The following is a 20,793-nucleotide window of genomic DNA, read 5'->3' as shown; positions in this document are numbered from 1 at the left end:
TAGAAGACCTCAAGATGTCTTCTACTGGTTATAGAAGACCTAAAGAGGTCTTTCGCTGTCCATGGTAGACCTCAAGATGTCTTCTGATGTCCATAGTAGACCTCAAGATTTCTTCTACTGTCCAAAGAAGACCTCAAGAGGTCTTCTTCTGTCCATGGTAGACCCCAAGAGGTGTTCTACTGTCTACAGAAGACTCCAAGGGGTCTTCCACTGTCCATAGAAGACCTCAAAAGGTCTTCCACTGTTTATAGAACATCTCAAGACGTCTTCTACTGTTTATAGAAGACCTAAAGAGGTCTTCTGCTGTCCATGGTAGACCTCAAGAGGTGTTCTACTGTCTACAGAAGACTCCAAAGGGTCCTCCACTGTTTATAGAAGACCTAAAGAGGTCTTCCGCTGTCTATGGTAGACCTCAAGAGGTGTTCTAATGTCCTCCAAGAGGTCTTCTGATGTCCCTAGTAGACCTCAAGAGGTCTTCTGATGTCCCTAGTAGACCTCAAGAGGTCTTCCACTGTTTATAGAAGACCTCAAGAGGTCTTCTACTGTTTATAGAAGACCTCAAGATGTCTTCTGATGTCCATAGAAGACCTCCAGAGGTCTTCTACTATCCAAAGTAGACCTCAGGAGGTCTTCCACTGTTTATAGGAGACCTCAAGAGGTCTTCTACTGTTTATAGAAGACCTCAAGAGGTGTTCTGCTGTCCATGGTAGACCTCAAGAGGTGTTCTAATGTCTACAGTAAACTCCAAGAGGTCTTCTACTGTTTATAGAAGACCTCAAGAGGTCTTCTGCTGTCCATGGTAGACCTCAAGAGGTGTTCTAATGTCTACAGTAAACTCCAAGAGGTCTTCTACTGTTTATAGAAGACCTCAAGAGGTCTTCTGATGTCCCTAGTAGACCTCAAGAGGTCTTCCACTGTTTAAAGAAGACCTCAAGAGGTCTTCTGCTGTTTATAGAAGACCTCAAGAGGTCTTCTGCTGTCCATGGTAGACCTCAAGAGGTGTTCTACTGTCTACAGAAGACCTCAGGAGGTCTTCCACTGTTTATAGAAGACCGCAAGAGGTCTTCTACTGTTTAAAGAAGACCTCAGGATGTCTTCTGATGTCCATAGAAGACCTCAAAAGGTCTTCTACCATCCAAAGAAGACCTCAGGAGGTCTTCCACTGTTTATAGGAGACCTCAAGAGGTCTTCTACTGTTTATTGAAGGTATAAGGAGGTCTTCTGCTGTCCATGGCAGACCTCAAGAGGTGTTCGACTGTCTACAGAAGACTCCAAGAAGTCTTCTACTGCTTATAGAAGACCTCAAGAGATCTTCTGATATCCATCGTAGACCTCAAGAGGTGTTCTCCTGTCTACAGAAGACTCTAAGGGGTCTTCCATGTCCATAGAAGACCTAAAGAGGTCTTCTACGGTTTATAGAAGACCTCACGAGGTATTTTACTGTTTATAGAAGACCTCAAGTGTTCTTCCACTGTTTATAAAAGAACTCAAGAGGTATTCTTATGTCCGTAGCAGACCTCAAGAGGTGTTCTACTGTCTACAGAAGACACCAATGGGTCTTCCACTGTCCCTAGAAGACCTCAAGAGGTCTTCAACTGCTTATAGAAGACCTCAAGAGGTCTTCAACTGCTTATAGAAGACCTCAAGAGGTCTTCTATTGTTTATAGAAGACCTCAAGAGGGGTTCTACTGTTTATAGAAGACCTCAAGAAGGGTTCTATTGTTTGTAGAAGACCTTAAGCTATATATTAAAGACCTCATGTCTTCAAAGACCTTATAGAAGACTTCAAAAGATATTGTGTTATCAAAGAAGTCTTCTGTCGTCTATAGAAGACCTGTAAAGATCCTATGTTATCTAGAGGTGTTCTGATGCCTTGTCCATAGATAATACCATAGAATACCTCATGATGCCTTCTGTTGTGCAAAAAAACAAGAACTAAAGACCTATTGTGACCCATAAATGATCCCAATTGTCTATAGAAGACCTTAGGAGAGCCTCGAAAGGTATTTTGTGGCCCGTAGAAGACCTCAATATATTTTCAACAGGTCCCCTGCCGTTGTCTATAGAAGACCTTACGAGCTTTTCTGCTGTCTATAGAAAACCGGAAAACCTGAAGAGGTATTGTGCTGTATATAGCGAATTTTAAGACAACATCTTCTCTTGTGTAGAGATGACCTCAAGAGGTCATCTGCTGGAGAGGTCTTATGTCTCCTCTCTATAGAAGACCTCGTTATTTACATTATTGACATACATACATAAATACATGCAATTTTTTTTCATTTCAAACCACAGTGCTAAGTCAACATAAGTGATTGTATTTATTTGTTATTAATTTTTTTACTGATTATTTTGTTGTTTTTGTTGTTATTGCTGTTCTTTGTTGTTTGTATTGTATTTTGGTTAAGAAGTTAAAAGCGTACGTGAGATTTAGATTCTGTCACTGATGCTGGCGTTTGGCTGAAATCGTGTTCAGTTGTATTTGAAAAATACCCTTGTTCCAATTTTTCCACATAAACTTTGGGGTTGCTTGGAGGCTGCTGCTGCTGCTGAGGATGATGATTTGTTGTCGTTGTCTGTTCCCATTTAGATGGTTATTTTTGTAGTCTACAATAAATCTAAAATGACACAAACATCAACGTCGTCATCAAAATGCTTTGACATACAAAACAAAGATAAGTGGAAGAGTGGAAAATGGAACGCAGAAAGATGCATTTAGTTTGAAATGTTGTGTCCATTCAATACACCTTTCCAACGAGCAAACCATTCAAACAAACAACCATTCACTCGATTATTTACAAAGCGATTGATTTCATGTTTTCCGCCCTCTATGTATTTTTCATTTTCGTTTTCAGGTATGTGTGGAGGAGATGAAAAGCAACAGTCAACTGTTGCTGTTCCAATTTTAACCTATTTGCCATTTCCTCAAATCCATAAAACCCAAAAGACTATTGGGAATGTTTAAACGAAAGATGCCATCTTTTAAGATTAGCCGGATTAAAATACAAGAGGATTGGGCGAGGTGGAAAATAAAAAAACTAATCACATTTTTCCGTCGTTAGACTTTAGAATTTCTTGGCAGCAACTAACCAACCAACGAACCATTCAGTCAGCCATCTCTTCAATGTCTTTGTGTGCGAATATGTGTGTGTGTGAAAATTTGAAATTTGTCATTTTCTTCTGTTGCTGTCTGCTGCGGAAGGAGTAGTGTCGTCAACAGTGGCATTCAAAATGAAAATATTCAATTTTGTTTTGTTTTGGTTTTTTCTTTTTTTTTTTTTGCTTGGTTGTTTTTTGTTTAATCATAGAAATCTATTAATAATTTTTCATTTGCATCGAAGAAAGTTGTTATTGTTTTATTTATATCTATTTTTTATTTTTTGTACATATTTATGATAAGTTCGCATTTGTACAGCCATTTACAATATAGGACCACCAGCATCCCGGAAGGACCAAGGGCAGACGTGTCACACATCAAAGAGTGTTGTCCAATTCTAATTTATTGGCACAGTGGCGGCAAGAAGGTTACAAAAATCGACTTATAACGACATTTTATGTCGAAAATTTTCTTTGACTACAAGCCTACAAAGAGGTTCTAAATGACACTAAGTTTAGCAGGGTGCTCTTGAACCAAATTTAAATAGGAAGTTTTTGCGGATTCTAAAACTATAATGTTCATAGATGAGAAAAAACAGAAAACAAAAAAATCGCCGGAGAGCTTTTTAAATAAATCGCGATTCATGTTGACATTTTTAAGGGTTTTTAGGTTTTCCCGATTTTGCTTGGAAGACGCAAGTCCTATCGAAATGGAACTAAGGAAAATGGTGTAGCTATGAAAATTCTCTACAAAATTGACTTTTAAGATATCTTCGTAGTTTTTACCGTTATTGAGATATAGAAGTTCTCTTGTTTTGTTCTTCTTTAGACAGCAATAGATCTCTCGATGTCTTCTATAGGGGACAGAACACCTCTTGAGGTCTTCTATAGGGGACAGAAGACCTCATGAGGTCTTCTATTGACAAATGAAAACCTTTTAAGGTAAACAACAGAAGGCTTCTTAAGGTCTTACATAGACAACACAAAACCTTTCGAAGTCTTCTACAGCAGACATTTTGCGTTCTCCATTATATAGCAACATACCGCTTGAGGTCTTCTATAACCAGTAGAATACATATTGAGATATTATATAGACAAGAGAATACCGCCTGTCGTCTTCTATGAACAAAAGAAGGCCTCCTCAGGTGTTTTATTAACCGTAGACCAAAGAAGACCTCTTCAGGTTCTCTATTGTCTATAGAATACTTTAAGAGGTATTTCATTGTCTATAGTAGCCTTTAATAGATTTTCTGTTGTCTGTAGAAGACTTCTTGAAGTCATCTACCGATAATAGAAGTCCTATAGACAACAGAAGATCTTTGAGGTCTTATATAGAGAGCAGAAACCCTTTTGGTGTGTTCTATAGACAGGCGAAGACCTCTTGAAGTCTTCTGTAGAAAGCAGAAGACATCTTGAGGTCTTCTGTAAAAAGCAGAAGGCATCTTGAGGTCTTCTGTAGAAAGCAGAAGACATCTTGAGGTCTTCTATAGACAACAGAAGACCTCTTGTGGTCTTCTATTGACAACAGAAGACCTCTTGAGGTCTTCTATAGACAACAGAAGACCTCTTGAGGTCTTCTATAGACAACAGAAGACATAATGAGGTCTTCTATAGACAACAGAAGACATAATGAGGTCTTCTATAGACAACAGAAGACATCTTGAGGTCTTCTTTGGAAAGCAGAAGACATCTTGAAGTCTTCTATAGACAACAAAAGACCTCTTGAGGTCTTCTATAGACAACAGAAGACCTCTTGAGGCCTTCTTTCGACAACCAAAGAGCTCTTGTCCTATAGACAGCAGAAGATCTTTTGAGGTCTTCTGTAGAAAGCAGAAGACATCGTGAGGTCTCCTGTAAAAAGCAGAAGACATCTTGAGGTCTTCTGTAGAAAACAGAGGACATCTTGAGGTCTCCTGTAAAAAGCAGAAGACATCTTGAGGTCTTCTGTAGAAAGCAGAAGACATATTGAGGTCTTCTATACACAACAGAAGACCTCTTGAGGTCTTCTTTAGACAACCAAAGAGCTCTTGTCCTATAGACAGCGGAAGATCTTTTGAGGTCTTCTGTAGAAAGCAGAAGACATCTAGAGGTCTCCTGTAAAAAGCAGAAGACATCTTGAGGTCTTCTATAGACAACAGAAGACCTCTTGAGGTCTTCTATAGACAACAGAAGACCTTCTGAGGTCTTCTATAGACAACAGAAGACCTCTTGAGGTCTTCTATAGACAACAGAAGACCTCTTGAGGTCTTCTTTAGACAACCAAAGAGCTCTTGTCCTATAGACAGCAGAAGATCTTTTGAGGTCTTATATAGAGAACAGAAGACCTTTGATGTGTTCTTTAGACAGCAGAAGACATCTTGAGGTCTTCTGTAGAAAGCAGAAGACATCTTGATGTCTTCTCTAGAAAGCAGAAGACATCTTGAAGTCTTCTATAGACAATAAAAGACCTCTTAAGGTCTTCTATAGACAACATAAGACCTCTTGATGTCTTCTAAAGACAACAGAAGACCTCTTGATGTCTTCTAAAGACAACAGAAGACCTCTTGAGGTCTTCTATAGACAACCAAAGAGCTCTTGAGGTCTTCTATAGACAACTGAAAACCTCTTGAAGGTTCTATAGACAATAGAAGACCTCTTGAACACCGGAAGACCTCTTAAGGCCTTCTATAGACAACTTAAGACCTTTTCCCTTCTCCTTTAGACAACAACAGACCTCTTGAATTCTTCTATAACCAGCATAAGACCTATTAAGGTCTTCCATAGGCAAGAGAAGACCGCCTGAGGTCTTCTATGGACAACAGAAAAACTCTTGAGGTCTTCTATGGACTACCAAAGAACTCTTGGGGTCTTCTACAGACAACAGAGCTCTTCTATATATAACAAAACACTTCTTGAAATAATCTATAGAGCACAAAAATCTTGAAATCTTCTATAGACAATCGAATACCTCCTGAAGTCTTCTATAGAAAATAGAATATCTCAAGCGGTCTTCTGTTGTCTATGGTCTATAAAAGACCTCGGGAGGTCTTCTGTTATCCATAGAGAACATCAAACGGTATTCTCTTGTCTATGTAAGGGATCAATAGGTCTTCCGCTGAATATAGAAGACCTCAAGATGTCTTTTGTTGTCTAACGGAGAACTCAAAATGTCTTCTTTAGTCCGTAGAAATCTTCAAGAGATTCTATGTTGAGCGTAGAAGTTCCCAAGTGACCTTCTGTTGTCTATAAAAGACCTTAAGAGGTCTCCAGTAGTATATAGAAGACCTCAAGAGGTCTATAAAAGACCTTAAAATATCTTCTGTTGTCTATAGAAGACCTCAAGAGTTCTTCTTTTGCCTATAGCAGACCTCAAGAGGTCTTCTTTTGTCTATAGAAGACCTCAAGAGGTCTTCTTTTGTCTATAGAAGAATTCAAGAGGTCTTCTTTTGTCTATACAAGATCTCAAGAGGTCTTATTTTGTCTATGGAATACCTTAGAGGTCTTCTGTTGTCTACAAAAAACCTCAAGAGGTTTATAAAAGACCTTAAAATATCTTCTGTTGTCTATAGAAGACCTCAAGAGGTCTATAAAAGACCTTAAAATATCTTCTGTTGTCTACAAAAAACCTCAAGAGGTTTATAAAAGACCTTAAAATATCTTCTGTTGTCTATAGAAGACCTCAAGAGGTCTATAAAAGACCTTAAAATATCTTCTGTTGTCTATAGAAGACCTCAAGATTTCTTTTTTTGTCTATAGAAGACCTCAAGAGGTCTTCTTTTTCCTATAGGAGACCTCAAGAGGTCTTCTTTTGTCTATACAAGATCTCACGAGGTCTTATTTTGTCTATGGAAGACCTCAAGAGGTATTCTGTTGTCTACAAAAAACCTCAAGAGGTCTATAAAAGACCTTAAAATATCTTCTGTTGTCTATAGAAGACCTCAAGAGGTCTTATTTTGTCTATAGAAGACCTCAAGAGGTCTTCTTTTTCCTATAGGAGACCTCAAGAGGTCTTATTTTGGCTATAGAAGACCTCAAGAGGTCTTATTTTGGCTATAGAAGACCTCAAGAGATCTTCTTTTGTCTATAGAAGACCTCAAGAGGTCTTTCTTTGTCTGTAGAAGACCTCAAGAGGTCTTCTTTGGTCTATAGAAGACCTCCAGAGGTCTTTTTTTCTCTATAGAAGACCTCAAGAGGTCTTCAGTTGTCTACAAAAAACCTCAAGAAGTCTATAAAAGACCTTAAAATATCTTCTGTTGTCTATAGAAGTCCTCAAGAGATCTTATGTTGCCCATAGAAGTCATCAAGAGATCTTCTGTTGTCTATAGAAGACTTTAAGAAGTCTTCTGTTGTATATAAAAGACTTTAAGAAGTCTTTTTCTGTCTATAGAAGACATCAATAGGTCTTCTTTTGTCTTTAGAAGACCTCAAAAGGTCTTCTGTTGTCTATATAAGACCTCAAGAGGTCTATATAAGACCTCAAAAGATCTTCTGCTATCTACTGAAGACTTCAAGAAGTCTTCTGCTGTCTATACACCTTTTTCAAACAGGTTCTAACTCAAAATACCTAAAATCGGGAGGTACCGTTATATGGGACTATACCGAAATATGGACCTACGTTAAAAAATTTTGGTGGAGACATTTTGGGGCCACTAAGAACCTCAAATGATAAGTTGCAGGTAGTTCCATCAAAAATTTAGCTAAAACCCTCAAAGTACGAAAATCAGGAAGGTACCGTTATAGGGGCTCTATGCCAAAACATGGAATCATGATGACAATTTTTGGTGGAGATGTTTTTGACATCAAATTACAGGTAGTTCCTTCAAAAAAATTTGCTAAAATACTCAAAATACCGAAAATCGGGAGGTATCGCTATATGGGGGCTATACCGAAACGTGAACCTATGTTAAAAAATGTTGGTATAGTAGTTATGTGACAACTGGGAGTCTCAAACGTCAGGTACTTCTCTCAAAAAAAAGATAGCTAAAATCCTTAAAATACCGAAAATCAGGAGGTACCCATATATGGAGGCTATACCAGAACATGGATCTATGTTAAAGGTTTTTGGTGGAGATGTTTTGTGACCACTGGAGACCCCAAATGTTAAATTACAGATACAAACAGGTAATAAATTTACTGCAATCCGTCGTGGTACTAAGGCATTTGAGAATATTTCCTTAACATTGCACGGTGCGCCTTAACTAATTTTAAATGAAAGGTGCTTACACCTGGAAAGTTTTTGCAGTTTCTGAAACTACAATGCTCATAGATGAGAAACATCAAGAAACAAAAAAATCGCCGGAGGGATTTTCAAATAAATCGCGATTTCAGTTCACATTTTTAGGGGTTTTTAGGTTTTTGCAATTTTGCTTGGAAACCGCTAGTCCTATCAAAACGAAACTAAAGAAAATGTTGTAGCTCTCAAAATTCTCCACAAGATCGACCTTTATGATATTTTCGTAGGTTGTACCGTTTTTGAGATATAGATTTCCAAATTGAGACAATGCATTTACTGTATCGCCTCCTTATAAAGAATGTCATTACTGAAATTTCCCAAATTAAACTTATATATCTTTAAAATGGTACAACCTAAAGATTTGAACTGAACCTCTATATCTCAAAAATGGTAAAACCTACGAAAAAACCTAAAAGTCAGTCTTGTAGAGAATTTTCACAGCTACAACATTTTCTTTAGACTCATTTCGATACGACTTGCGTTTTCCATGCAAAATCGTGAAAACCTAAAAAACCCTAAAATTTTAAATTTTGATCGCGGTTTATTTAAAAATCCCTCCGGCGGTTTTTGCTGTTCTTTTTATTTTTCTTATCTGACATGATGTTGTTTTATAAGGAAGCGATACAGTCAGTGTATTGTCCCAATTTGAACTTCTATATCTCAAAAACAGTAAAACCTACGAAAATATCATAAAGTTCAATCTTGTGGAGAATTTTCACAGCTACAACATTTTCTTTAGGTCCATTTACATAGGACTCGCGGTTCCCAATCAAAATTGTGAAAACCTAAAGAACCCCTAAAATGTGAACTTAAATCGCGATTTATTTGAAAATCCCTCCGGCGATATTTTTTTGTTTTTTTTTTTTTTTCTTGATATTTCTCATCTACGAGCATTGTAGTTTCAGAATCTGCAAAAACTTCGAAGGTGAAGGACCTTCCATTTAAATTTGGTTAAGGCACTCCGTTATTGTCTTGCAAAAACACTAAACGAACGCAAACGATTTGAATCTTATACAGATCTCTGATATGTACGATATGTACAAATGTCTTTAAATCCTCTTGTAGAACGATTATTAGATTATGATTCATGTTCTTTCAATTGGGCAATAGACAAGAATGCACCGTAACCAAACATTTCATAAATATAATCGAAATAAGGCAAATATAATGAAATTATGATGAGCATCATTAGAGTATATCTCATTATAATGAGAGGCAAAAACACAGCAGCAGCAACAACAATAAGAAAATATTTATGTTTGCAAAATGAGGAGGGATTTTCATTTTAACACCCATAATAAATTGTTCAACAAGAAGGAAATATGAATACATTTTTTTATTTTTGGATATAATTTTATTGTGTTTCCCTCCAACATAACCAGAAATTTAATTTTGTGCAACAAATATTGACAAAAAATATATATCACATTTTCTTTTAATATGTCGTTTACGCATTCATCCGTTTGACCTATTTTTTTGTTTTACTTCAAATATGAAAAAGCAATAAAGAAATAAAGAAAGCCCTTCACAAACTGATTACAACATATATGAAATAACAAAAAAAAAATTGCTAAGTGCAATTGAGCGAAACAACTGAAATTTTATTAAATATTGTATCGGGAAAAGCTAAAGAGACAGTGGCCTAAATATATCTGGTGTATATAAGTACGAGTATATGTATGTATGTGTTCATGGCACAATAATTTACAAGGTATGGCAGGTACAAAAAAATAGGAAGAGTAGTAGGTTGGTGAGATAAGTTTGGGAATAGAAACTGTAGAAACTTATAGTACTGGAGCATCCAGCTATCGTCAGGGATCTATTAGTTTTGCCGGAACTGTACATATGCAAAAATATGTATGCACATATCGCCACCATAAATGCCCGAAGACATATCTCCAAAAAAAAAAAAAGCCAAAAAATTAGTTTTTTGATTGAATCTAATACATAAGACTAAATTACATAAAATGCATGTCAGAATAATTTTTCCTCGTGGGAATCAAAGATAGTCCCTTTCAATTAAAAAAATATATATTTAATTTGATATAGCCTCACATGTGTTCATTATATACAACCTCCTAAAAGGTTTAACAGATTTTCGCACAGTAATTGGGCAGCTCGATATCCATGTGTACAAGTGTGTACCATTACAAATGGTCCACACGATTTTTTAATAAATTTACAATTTAATTTTATTTTTTACATTTTGCCTTCTTGTGGCATACGCCACCAGTGGTTAATATTTGTTTTCTTCATGCTCGTAAGTATTCTGTCAAACCTTGAAAGTTTATTGATCCTGTGCATTGCGTGTCGTCGGCGATATGCACGAAATCGTCATGTTTGCTATTCAAAATGCATGTGGCAAACAACAACAAAATTGTGGCAAGGCAGATTATGACAAAGAATATTAATTTTAATGTTTTTTTTTTTTTAACCAACTAAATATGTATTTGTTTTTTGTGTTTATTCGGAATGCAGATTATCAGAAATATTCACAGCTTAAAATTGCATTTCTAAACTAAAGCAACGATATTCTGTTGTCTGTATAAGACCTCAAGAGTTCTTTTGTAATCCATAGAAAGCCTCAACAGGTCTTTTGTTATATACGAAAACCTCAAGAGGCCTTGTGTGGTCCATGAAATACCCCAAAAGGTCTTCTGCTGTCTTTTCAATACCTCAAGATAGTTTTGTTTGTCTGTAGAAGACATTAAGAGGTCTTTTGTTGTCTACATAAACAAGTATTTTGTAGTCTATAGAACACTTTAACCGTTCTTCTGTTATCTATAGAAGACTTCGAGAGATCGTTTGTGGTTCATAGATTACTTCAAGAGGTATACTGGTGTATATAGAAGACCTCCACAGGTCTTCTGTTGTCTCTAGAAGCCCTCAAGAGATCTTTTGTAATCCATAGGAAACCTCAACAGATCTTCTGTTGTCTACAGACGACCTCAAGAGGACTTCTGTCGTCTATTGGCCTTGTGTGGTCCATGGAATACCTCAAGAGGTCTTCTGTTGTCTTTAGAAGGACGTTAAGAGGTTTTTTGTCTATATATGAAAGACTTCAGGAAGTATTTTGTTGTCTATATAAGACTTCAAGAGATCTTTTGTAATCCATAGAGAGCCTCAACAGATCTTAAGTTCTCTATAGAAGACCTCAATATGTCTTCTTTCTTCTATAAAAACCCTAATATATCTTGTGTGGTCCATAAAAAACCAAATAGGTCTTCTGTTGAGATCTTTTAAAGACCTCAATAGGTTTTTGTTTGTCTATGGAAGACTTCAAGGGGTATACTGGTGTATATAGATGACTTCAAAAGGTCTTCTTTTTCTATAGAAGACGTCAAGCGGCCCCCTATCGTCTATACAAAACTCCAAGAAGTCTTCTATGTTTCATAGAATACCTCAAAAGGTTTTCTGTTGTATTTAAATTAGTTTCAGACAATTTGGAGCCGACTTGGTAACGTCTGTCCATCTTCCTGTCTGTCTGGCTGGCTGGATTGCGTGGATTTTTTAAAGAATATTTTTCAACGTGGATTTTTAAAAAAAAATATTTCAACGTGGATTTAAAAAAAAAAAATATATTTCGACGTCATTTTTAAAGACTTTTGTTTTTGTTTTTCAATATTTATTTTTTTTAAGATTTTTTTAAAGTGGATTTTTTTAAAAATTTATTTAAACGTGTAATTTTTAATTTGGAGGTTTTAAAGAATTTTTCAACATAGATTTTTTAAAGAATATTTTTCAACGTGGATTTTTATACCCTCAGCCTTTAGGCTAGAAAGGGTATATACACTTTGATACGAAAAATTTCTGCCTGTCTGTCTGGCAGGCTGGTGCGCACGATAACTCTCGAACGGATCAACGGACTCGAACCAAATTTTGGGTATCGTAATATTTTTTCCAAACTTAGTTTAAGTTCGAAGATGGGCCATATCGGTTATCGGTAAGGGCAGTTGCTTGGTATTTTGCATCCCTACGTCACACAGTGTCCGACTGTGGTCAAAAATGGTAAAAACCAAGTATTTCGGAATACAAATTTATTGATGGGAATTGATAGAAATACAAATTTATTGATGGTTTATTAAAAAAAATATTTCAATATCAATGAATTTAAATTATGCTATTGATATGCCAAGTAGTTTTGTCAATGTAAAGGTGCAAATCCGATAATGGTTGTAAATAAATATTTTTGTCCTGATTTTACTAAAATTAATAACTTTATATCAAAACGCGGTACTATGTTCATAATTTTTATCAGAACATTTTTGTGTCCACTGGGAACCCTCAATGCAAACAATTTACCCAATTTGGTCGAGAAACTTAGGTAAAATCTTTAAAATATCGAAAATCGGGAGGTACCGTTATATGGGGAGCTATACTAAAACGTTAACCGACCTTTCCAATTTTTTGCCCTCGACATTGTCAGCCAACTGTAAGTACAGTAGAACTTCGATAATTCGTACCTCGATAATTCGTAATCTTCGATAATTCGTAACAAACAGCCGGTCCCCTGAAAAAATCGCGATATTTCGTAAAAATTACAAGCATTTTGGTTCCCTCGATAATTCGAAATTTTTTTTATCTCAAAATATTTTCTAATTTCATAAAAAAATTTTATAATTTTATTGTTAACATGTTTTTATTACAAATGTTTACGCACCAAATGCATAGCATCAATAATTCTTGCGAAATTACACAATCACTAAGCGATGTCAACGGTTTTTACCGTTAGTTTTTGTTTTTTTTTTTTTTTTGTTTTTGATGATGTTGTGTGTTTTCATTGTCAGTTTGTTCGCTAACTCAGTGGTGGTTAGAGTTGTGTAGTTCCGGAACGAACTAGTTCCAAGGAACTATTCCGGACAAGGAACTATTGGAACTATATCCGGCTCTTTCATTTATATAGTTCCTTTAGTTCATATAGTTCCAGCCGTGCACATAATTCCTTTCATTTATATAATTCATTTTCTTTCTTCGATCTTTCACGTTTGGTTCCTTCATCATTCCACACATTGTTAAATAAATGTAAATTACATCCTTGTTACATTGCTGCAATTTATTTATTTTTGTGTCAATTCATCCACCAAAAAATGAAAACAAAAAGAAAGAGAAAGATGCGTTAAACTACTTCATTCTCGGAACTATTTGGAATTAAGGAAATAAAAAGAACGAGGAACGAGAAAGATGCATTGAACTATAACGGTCCCGGAACTATTTGGAATGAAGGAAATAAAAAGAACATGGAACGAGAAAGATGCATTGAACTATATCGCTCTCGGAACTATTTGAAACTATGGAACTATATTAAGGAACTAGTTCCTTTTGGCAAAAGGAACTAGAAAGATCGATCCGCTCCAGGAACTATATTGCCCAACTCTAGTGGTGGTGTGACAAGAAGGAGAGCGAAGCACAGAATGGCAAACGTACGAACAAAACGTTGTCTTTGTCGCAAAAACGAAACATTATTGAAGCAATTGATAATGGAGCAAAAAAAATTGATGTGGCTAAACAATTTGAAATCGCTCCATCAACGCTTACTTCAATTTTAAAAAAGAGAGAATTCATTTTGCAATCTTCTCCTAGCAGCATAGCGAAGCGGCAAAAGTTACCTGAATACCCCGATGTAGAAAAGGCTTTAGTTTTATGGTTTAGACAATGCCGAGAGTCTAATATGCCAGTTTCAGGTCCATTATTAATGGAAAAGGCCCAATTTTTCGCCAAAAAGTTAAAGGTGAACAATTTTAAAGCAAGTAACGGCTGGCTTGATAACGTAAAAAAACGAAACAACATCACGTATAAAAAAATTTGTGGAGAAAGTGCTGCCGTCGACGAAAATGTTTGCTTAGAATGGAAAGAAAAACTTAAGGACCTCATAAAAGATTATGATGCCAAGGACATTTTTAACGCAGATGAGACTGGACTATTTTATAAATGCTTACCAGATCGCACTTTTTGCTTCAAGAATGAAAAGTGTCATGGTGGAAAACACAGTAAAGAAAGAGTGACTTTACTATTTGCTGCAAACATGGATGGCACTGAAAAACTAAAGCCTTTATTGATTGGAAAGTCAGCAAAGCCCAGGTGCTTAAAGAACATAAGAACTTTCCCAGTAGAATACCGGAACAATAAGAAAGCTTGGATGACAACTAAAATATTTAACGAATGGCTTCAAATGTTGGACAATAGCATGAAGAGTCAAAACAGAAAGATTATTTTATTCGTTGACAATTGCACTGCACACAACAGGTACCCCGATCTCAGCTTTATTAAGGTAGAGTTCTTACCGCCTAACACTACTTCCGTCCTGCAGCCTTTGGATAAGGGTATAATTAAAAATTTTAAAACATTATACCGTAAAGATATGGTTACAAACCTAGTAAATTGTATCGATGAGAAAAGAGAATTTGTATTTAAACTGCATACATCTATGCTTATGGCTTATAAAGCTTGGATGAACATAAGCAAATCGTGTATTCAAAATTGCTTCCGAGCTTGCGGTTTTGTTAAGGATTTGATCTACAATTTATCCGATGAACCGAGTGTAAATATCAATAACGAGTTTCAACGTATTCCTTTTAATTCCGAGAATGCCGTTACCTTTGAAGAATACGTAAATGTGGATAATGACGTTGGTGTTACTGGAAATCTGGGAGATGACGATATTTTGGAACAAGTTTCAGGGGAAAATGAAGAAAGTGATGACGATGATGGTGACAATCAACAAGAAGTTGTGACACATAAAGATGCAAAATCATCAATTCAAAAACTACGCTCTTTTTTATCAAATCATGCTGTTGACGAATCATTATTTAAGTATTTAGTACATATAGAAAACTCAGTAGATAAAATACGAGAAAATAGCCTTAAACAACCTCATATCACAGACTTTTTTCATGTTTAATTTCATTTATTTTAGTTTTTAAATCAAGTATACTTATTTAAGCTATATGAATAACAGTTTTTTTCTTTTTTTTTTTGAATTTTTATATATTTTTTCAATAAATGAAAAACCTCGATAATTCGTATTTTTTTATTTTAACCTCGTTAATTCGTAATCTCGATAAATCGTAATCCTCGATAATTCGTAAAATTTTGCTGGTCCCTTGAATTACGAATTATCGAAGTTCTACTGTACTTGTACCAAAATTCGTCCACCTCCGCCAACTCCTACTATTTTTGGTCACCCTTTATGCATGCGTCACCCAATGCAGTGGTTGGTGTCCTTGCTTATTTACTCGTAGTGTTGCCATTTTCTTCTGGGTGGCTATTTTCTGACAATATTCTCTAATATCCTCTTGCTTTGATTTTGATACCGAGGAAGTTGGTTTTTATGTTTATTATGAGTTTAGAATAAATGCATATTACACTGTGCAACATTTTTAAGATAATCTTGTGCAAACAATTTGAGCTGAGGATTTTTTCAAAGTACAGACCCAAACGACAGAAAACCCCTAGTTAGGTTTTGTTGTGTCAGATTTAGCATGGATTTTATGACCCCATCTAAACATAGTTAAATATTGACTTTTTAAAGAAATTCTGGGCTATATCTCTGAAACATATGTGAGTCTTTATCTGACCTCTGTAGACAAGGGCAAGAATAAAATATTTGGGGGAATAATGAACACGAAAAACTACATTTATTGCCTCAAATTTTATAAAATATCGAAATTTTCCATAATTTGTATACATTTCGCACCATATCTGGAAAATCTTTGTTTTTTTCTTAATGTTTTCTTTTGGAAAAATATTCTTCAGAACATGTCATTGTTGTAAGATGCATAAATATGTCAATAATGTGGTGAAATCCGAAATGCGAGAATAAACTGTTGGTGCGAACTGTGTTTGAAATACGTTTTATAAAAGATTTGAAGCAAAATACCGCTGAAACAACATGCAACTAACATTTTAGAGTTTCAGTATGTTCTGAAGAATTGCTGAGAACTTTATTTGGAAGATTTTTGCAAAAGCTTACTTGGTTCAACTCCTAGTAGTTTAGCTGATACTGACCAGAATTTCAGCAATTTTGTAAAATTTTCTATATTTTATCGATTTTAATGCCCTAGATGACGCTATTGACGCTTTGCGCGTTGACGCCATCAATTTGGTCTTTTCTCAGTTTACCGCCAGTCCCACTTTCGCAGATTCTGCTTCGACCTTCCTAAAGGTATCAGTTACTTCCATTACTGTCGTCCCATGATGTCTATGTCAACAGCATAAGCAAGTAACATGTGACTATTGGTGTAAATTGCGCCATTTCTTTTGACATTTGCATCTCGTATTACCTTTTCCAACAAAATGTTGAATAGGTCACACGAAAGGCTGTCTCCGAATGCTGCTTAATATTCGAGAAAAAGGTGATATGTGTCGATCTGCATCTCTTGGGTCTTCTCCAGGATTTGCCGCAGGGTAATTATCAGGTCAATGGTGGACTTGGCCCAATTATCTCGTTGACCTTAGGCTTTAGTCGTTCGCACAATATCCCTGGCACTATCTTATATGCAATAGGGAGAAGACCTATGCCCCTGTAGGTAGAGCATACAGTCTTATCTCCTTTCTTGTGGACGGGACAGAGATGCTCAGGTTCCAATCGCGGGTACGCGTTCTTCTTGCCAGATGGTGCTAACTAGCTGATGCATACACCTTATCAGCGCGACGCCTCCGGTTTCAAACAGCTCGCTATCTTTAGCTGTTACCAGATTACCTTGCTGGTCTCTACAGGAGGATGTGCCTGTACCAAAGCCATCTGTTTGATGTTTCACTCTTTGGCAGAATTTTCGGACTTCATTCTGGCTGCTGTACATCTCGACTTTTTCACACTCCCGCTTTTCCATTTCTCTCTTTTTCTTGCGGAAAAGACGTTTCTTTTCTCTCCTTTTCTCCCGATATCTCTCTCGTGCGCTACGCGTTGCTACTGAATTCCTTTGTGGAGGTCTCTGGTATCCAAGTATGGATTTTGCGGCTGTTTGCATGGAGTGGGCAATATTTTACCATTGTGTTGTTATGTTATCGGGACAAGGAGTGCTCTCATTAAGCAATTGGGCTAGTTGAGTGGAATATGCTGTGGCTATCTGTTGTGTTTGCAGCCTATCGATGTCCAACTTCCGCGTTGTGTCTGTTCGTGCTTTATTTGCAACGTTTAGACGGGTACGTACCTTTGCTACAACAAGGTAGTGGTCCGAATCAATGTTTGCGCCTCGGAACTATCGTACATCCAACTCGCTCGATGAATGTCTTCCATCTATCACAACATGATCAATTTGATTACTTGTTCTTTTATCTGGAGACAGCCCTTATGGATGTCGAGATGTTGAAATCTGGTGCTGCTAACTACCATGTTTTTTGCAGCTGCAAAGTCTATCAGCCTCATACCATTGTCAGATGTTTCACTGTGGAGACTGAATTTCCCGACTGTTGAGCCAAAGATATTCTCCTTTCCAATTTTGGCATTAAAATCGCCTAGAATGATTTTAATGTCATGGGCAGGGCAACGGTCATATGTTTCTTCTAAGCGCTCGTAAAATATATCTTTGGTCTGTTCGTCCTTTTCTTCAGTGGGAGCATGAGCGCAAATAAAGCTGATGTTGAAGAATTTTGCTTTTATTCGAATTGCAGCAAGTCTTTCATTCACTGGGGTGAAGTTGGATACCAGATGTTTTAGTCTCCGACTAACTACGAATCCGCAACCAAACTCATGCTTTACGTCATGGCAGGTATAATACAGTGCGTCAACTTTAGGTGTTGTTGTTACGCCTTTCCCAATCCATCGTATTTCCTGTATGGCAGTAATATCGGCCTTGTACTTTTCAAGTACATCTGTCAATGCGTAAACTGCACCTTCTCTATAAAGAGTGCGAACATTACAGGTGCAGATTCGCAGATCATGGTCCTTAAAACGTTTGCGGGGTTCGTCAACTTAAGAGGGGTTCATGTTTTTTTCTTTCGTTTTTTCATAGTAGGCTGTTTTTTCTAGGGGAGGGTTACTAACCCGACGCCCAAACCCAAGTTTTTAACGTTTTTATGGGTGACCGCGCGGCACATGTTAGCTCACTACCTTTAATGTTAAAGGCAGTTCCCCAGGTGACACCACGGGGAGGTCAGTGTCCACTTGAGATGAAAGAGGGACCAAGATAAATCCTGGACTTTGCCATGTTAAAACCGGTCAGGACCGTTCCTTGGTGTTTTCCATACCCTACATTTAAGTAAGCAATTTAAAAACAAAGCCACATCTCGTCAAACAAAAATAACGCTGTACAAAACACTGATACTACCCGTGCTGATGTATGGATGCGAAGCCAGGGTACTTTCGCAAGCAGACATGGCAGTGCTTGGCGTGTTTGAGAGAAAAATTCTTCGAAAGATCTACGGACCAATCTGCGTTGACGGTGAATATCGACGTCGCAAGAACCACGAGCTGTATCTGCTATACAACGACATCAATATAGTTAAACGTATCGGGATGCAACGGTTGCGTTCGCTAGGCCATATCATCAGAATGAGCGATGATGAATCCGCTAAAAAGGCGTATAAATTCGAACCACATGGCGGTGCACGCAGAATTGGCAGGCCAAAGAATAGATGGCGCAAACAAGTTGATGAAGAGATGACAAGGCGCGGTATTCCAGAAAGCGAAGCGAAAAACAAATAGAATTGGAGATCTTTTCTTAGTTCGGTCTATGGAACAAATGTTCTGTAATGGACCAGCTAAGTAAGTAGTGTTATCAAACATTTAATATTGACATTGACAATATTTCGCCTGATTATTTTTGTATATTCGTTGCCATTTTATTTTTCATATGTTTTATATTCATTTATTCATTTTACCTATTATTATTTTCTTATGAAGAAAATATTACTTGTAAAAAACCCAAAAACTCATAACAGCAGAAGTTAAAATATGTTGTCAATATGTAATAAAAAATATTTGCAATATGCATTCAAGCGAATAAGCAAGCACTATAGTTGATTAAATTTTGTGTACTTATTGAAAATAGTCAAATTCATGGAACTGAAATATGTTTGATATTTTATATTCGTTATTTAGTAAGAAAAATTATATATGACATTTTTATTAATTTTCTCGTTGAAGTTGAAATTATTTTCATTGAAAAAATAAAAAATATAAAAGTATGCTTATTGTTTATCTCTTAAAATAACAACGTTTACATTAACCTTTAATAAAAAGTGATTTCAAATATGATTCATTTGAAAAATATCAATTTTGTAATATTGAAATAAGTTGTGTCATTACAAAATACTAGATAAATCGCCCACTAGCCGGCCAAGCAGACACGAACCAACCACCCATCAACAGGCCAAGCCAATTTCTCTCTAGGCTATGTTACATTTTGTGTTTTACATTTGCCCGGCCGTGCCTCTCCATGCCAATGAAAAACCGAACCGAACATTACAACAATTATGCCAAATTTTTAGGATGAATGAATGAATGAACTCTTCGCCACCATTGTAAATAAATAATAAATATATTTCATGCCAAAAAGTAATGATGAAATGAAAACAGCTGAATCTGTTTAAGGGAGGGAGGGAGGGAGGCTCTAGATGGTTATCTATGAACAAAGTTGCTTGGTTGTTTTGGTTGGCTAGCGGGTTATTGGTGGTTTAGTTGATTTAGCCAACTTCTGGCAAAAGATATTTTAATGCACAATTGTTGAGAATGACTGAAAGCAAGAGGGGACGAAAAATCAAAAATATTTCTAATGAGCTTTTTGTAATAATTTGTAACAAATTGTTTTGAAGACTTTGTTGTTAATTTGAAATAACTATGGTGGCAGACAGACAGCATTCACTATTACATTGAGTGTGATATGTACTTGTGAAAGTGATTAATGGGCTAAAAAGTATTAAAATAAACAAATCAAAGGGGCAGACGGCATGCCAAAACCTCCACCATACATGTTTGAAAATATTGTTAGTTAGTTAGTTAAGGCGCACTGAGCATGATATTGTTTTATAAGGAGACGATACAGTCATAGCATTGTCTCAATTTGAACTTCTATATCTCAAAAACGGTAAAACCTACGAAAATATCATAAAGGTCAATCTTGTGGAGAATTTTCAGAGCTACAACATTTTCTTTAGACCCATTTACATAGAGCTCGCGGTTTCCAAGCTAAATCGTGAAAACATAAAGAACCCCTAAAAATATGAACTTAAATCGCGATTTATTTGAAAATCCCTCCGGCGATTTTTTTGTTTCCTGATATTACTCATCTATGATCATTGTGGTATCAGAATCTGCAAAAACTTCCCAGGTGTAAGCACCTTCCATTTAAAATTATTTATTATTTTTTTCAGATTTCTTTTTTTTTTTTTTTTTTTTTTTTTTTTTTTGTTCAAAAAATCTAAACTTTTCTTCGAATTTTCCAAAAAAAAATCCGAATTTGGACAGATTTTTTTGTTTCAGAAAATCTAAAATCCCCCCGAATTTTCCAGATTATCTTTCAGAAAATCTAAATTTTTATTCGAATTCTCCA

The 20,793-nt window shown here is 36.2% G+C and overlaps 1 protein-coding gene across 4 annotated transcripts in view; it reads right to left on the bottom strand.

Annotated features, from left to right (window-relative positions):
- The window catches only part of Mrtf (Myocardin-related transcription factor), a 347,118-nt gene that overhangs the window by 139,374 nt on the left and 186,951 nt on the right, over nt 1-20,793 (bottom strand). Inside the window, exons 1-2 of one of the 4 annotated variants that reach the window (XM_073984934.1) lie at nt 2,745-2,869; nt 2,491-2,615 (exon numbers count right to left, since the gene is read on the bottom strand). The exons of the other annotated variants lie outside the window; for them this stretch is intronic. Coding sequence (XP_073841035.1) covers nt 2,491-2,615; nt 2,745-2,764 — 145 coding nt within the window. The 5' untranslated portion in view covers nt 2,765-2,869. Of the gene's footprint in view, nt 1-2,490; nt 2,616-2,744; nt 2,870-20,793 lie in introns of those variants that run through there. 4 annotated transcript variants of the gene reach the window in all.

This window comes from Musca autumnalis, unplaced genomic scaffold (assembly GCF_047663935.1).
Source record: "Musca autumnalis isolate F117 unplaced genomic scaffold, ASM4766393v1 scaffold_4, whole genome shotgun sequence".
Classification (NCBI taxonomy): Eukaryota; Metazoa; Arthropoda; class Insecta; order Diptera; family Muscidae; genus Musca; species Musca autumnalis.
Note: the sequence above shows the minus strand (reverse complement) of the source record. Positions and strands in the feature narration are given on the sequence as shown.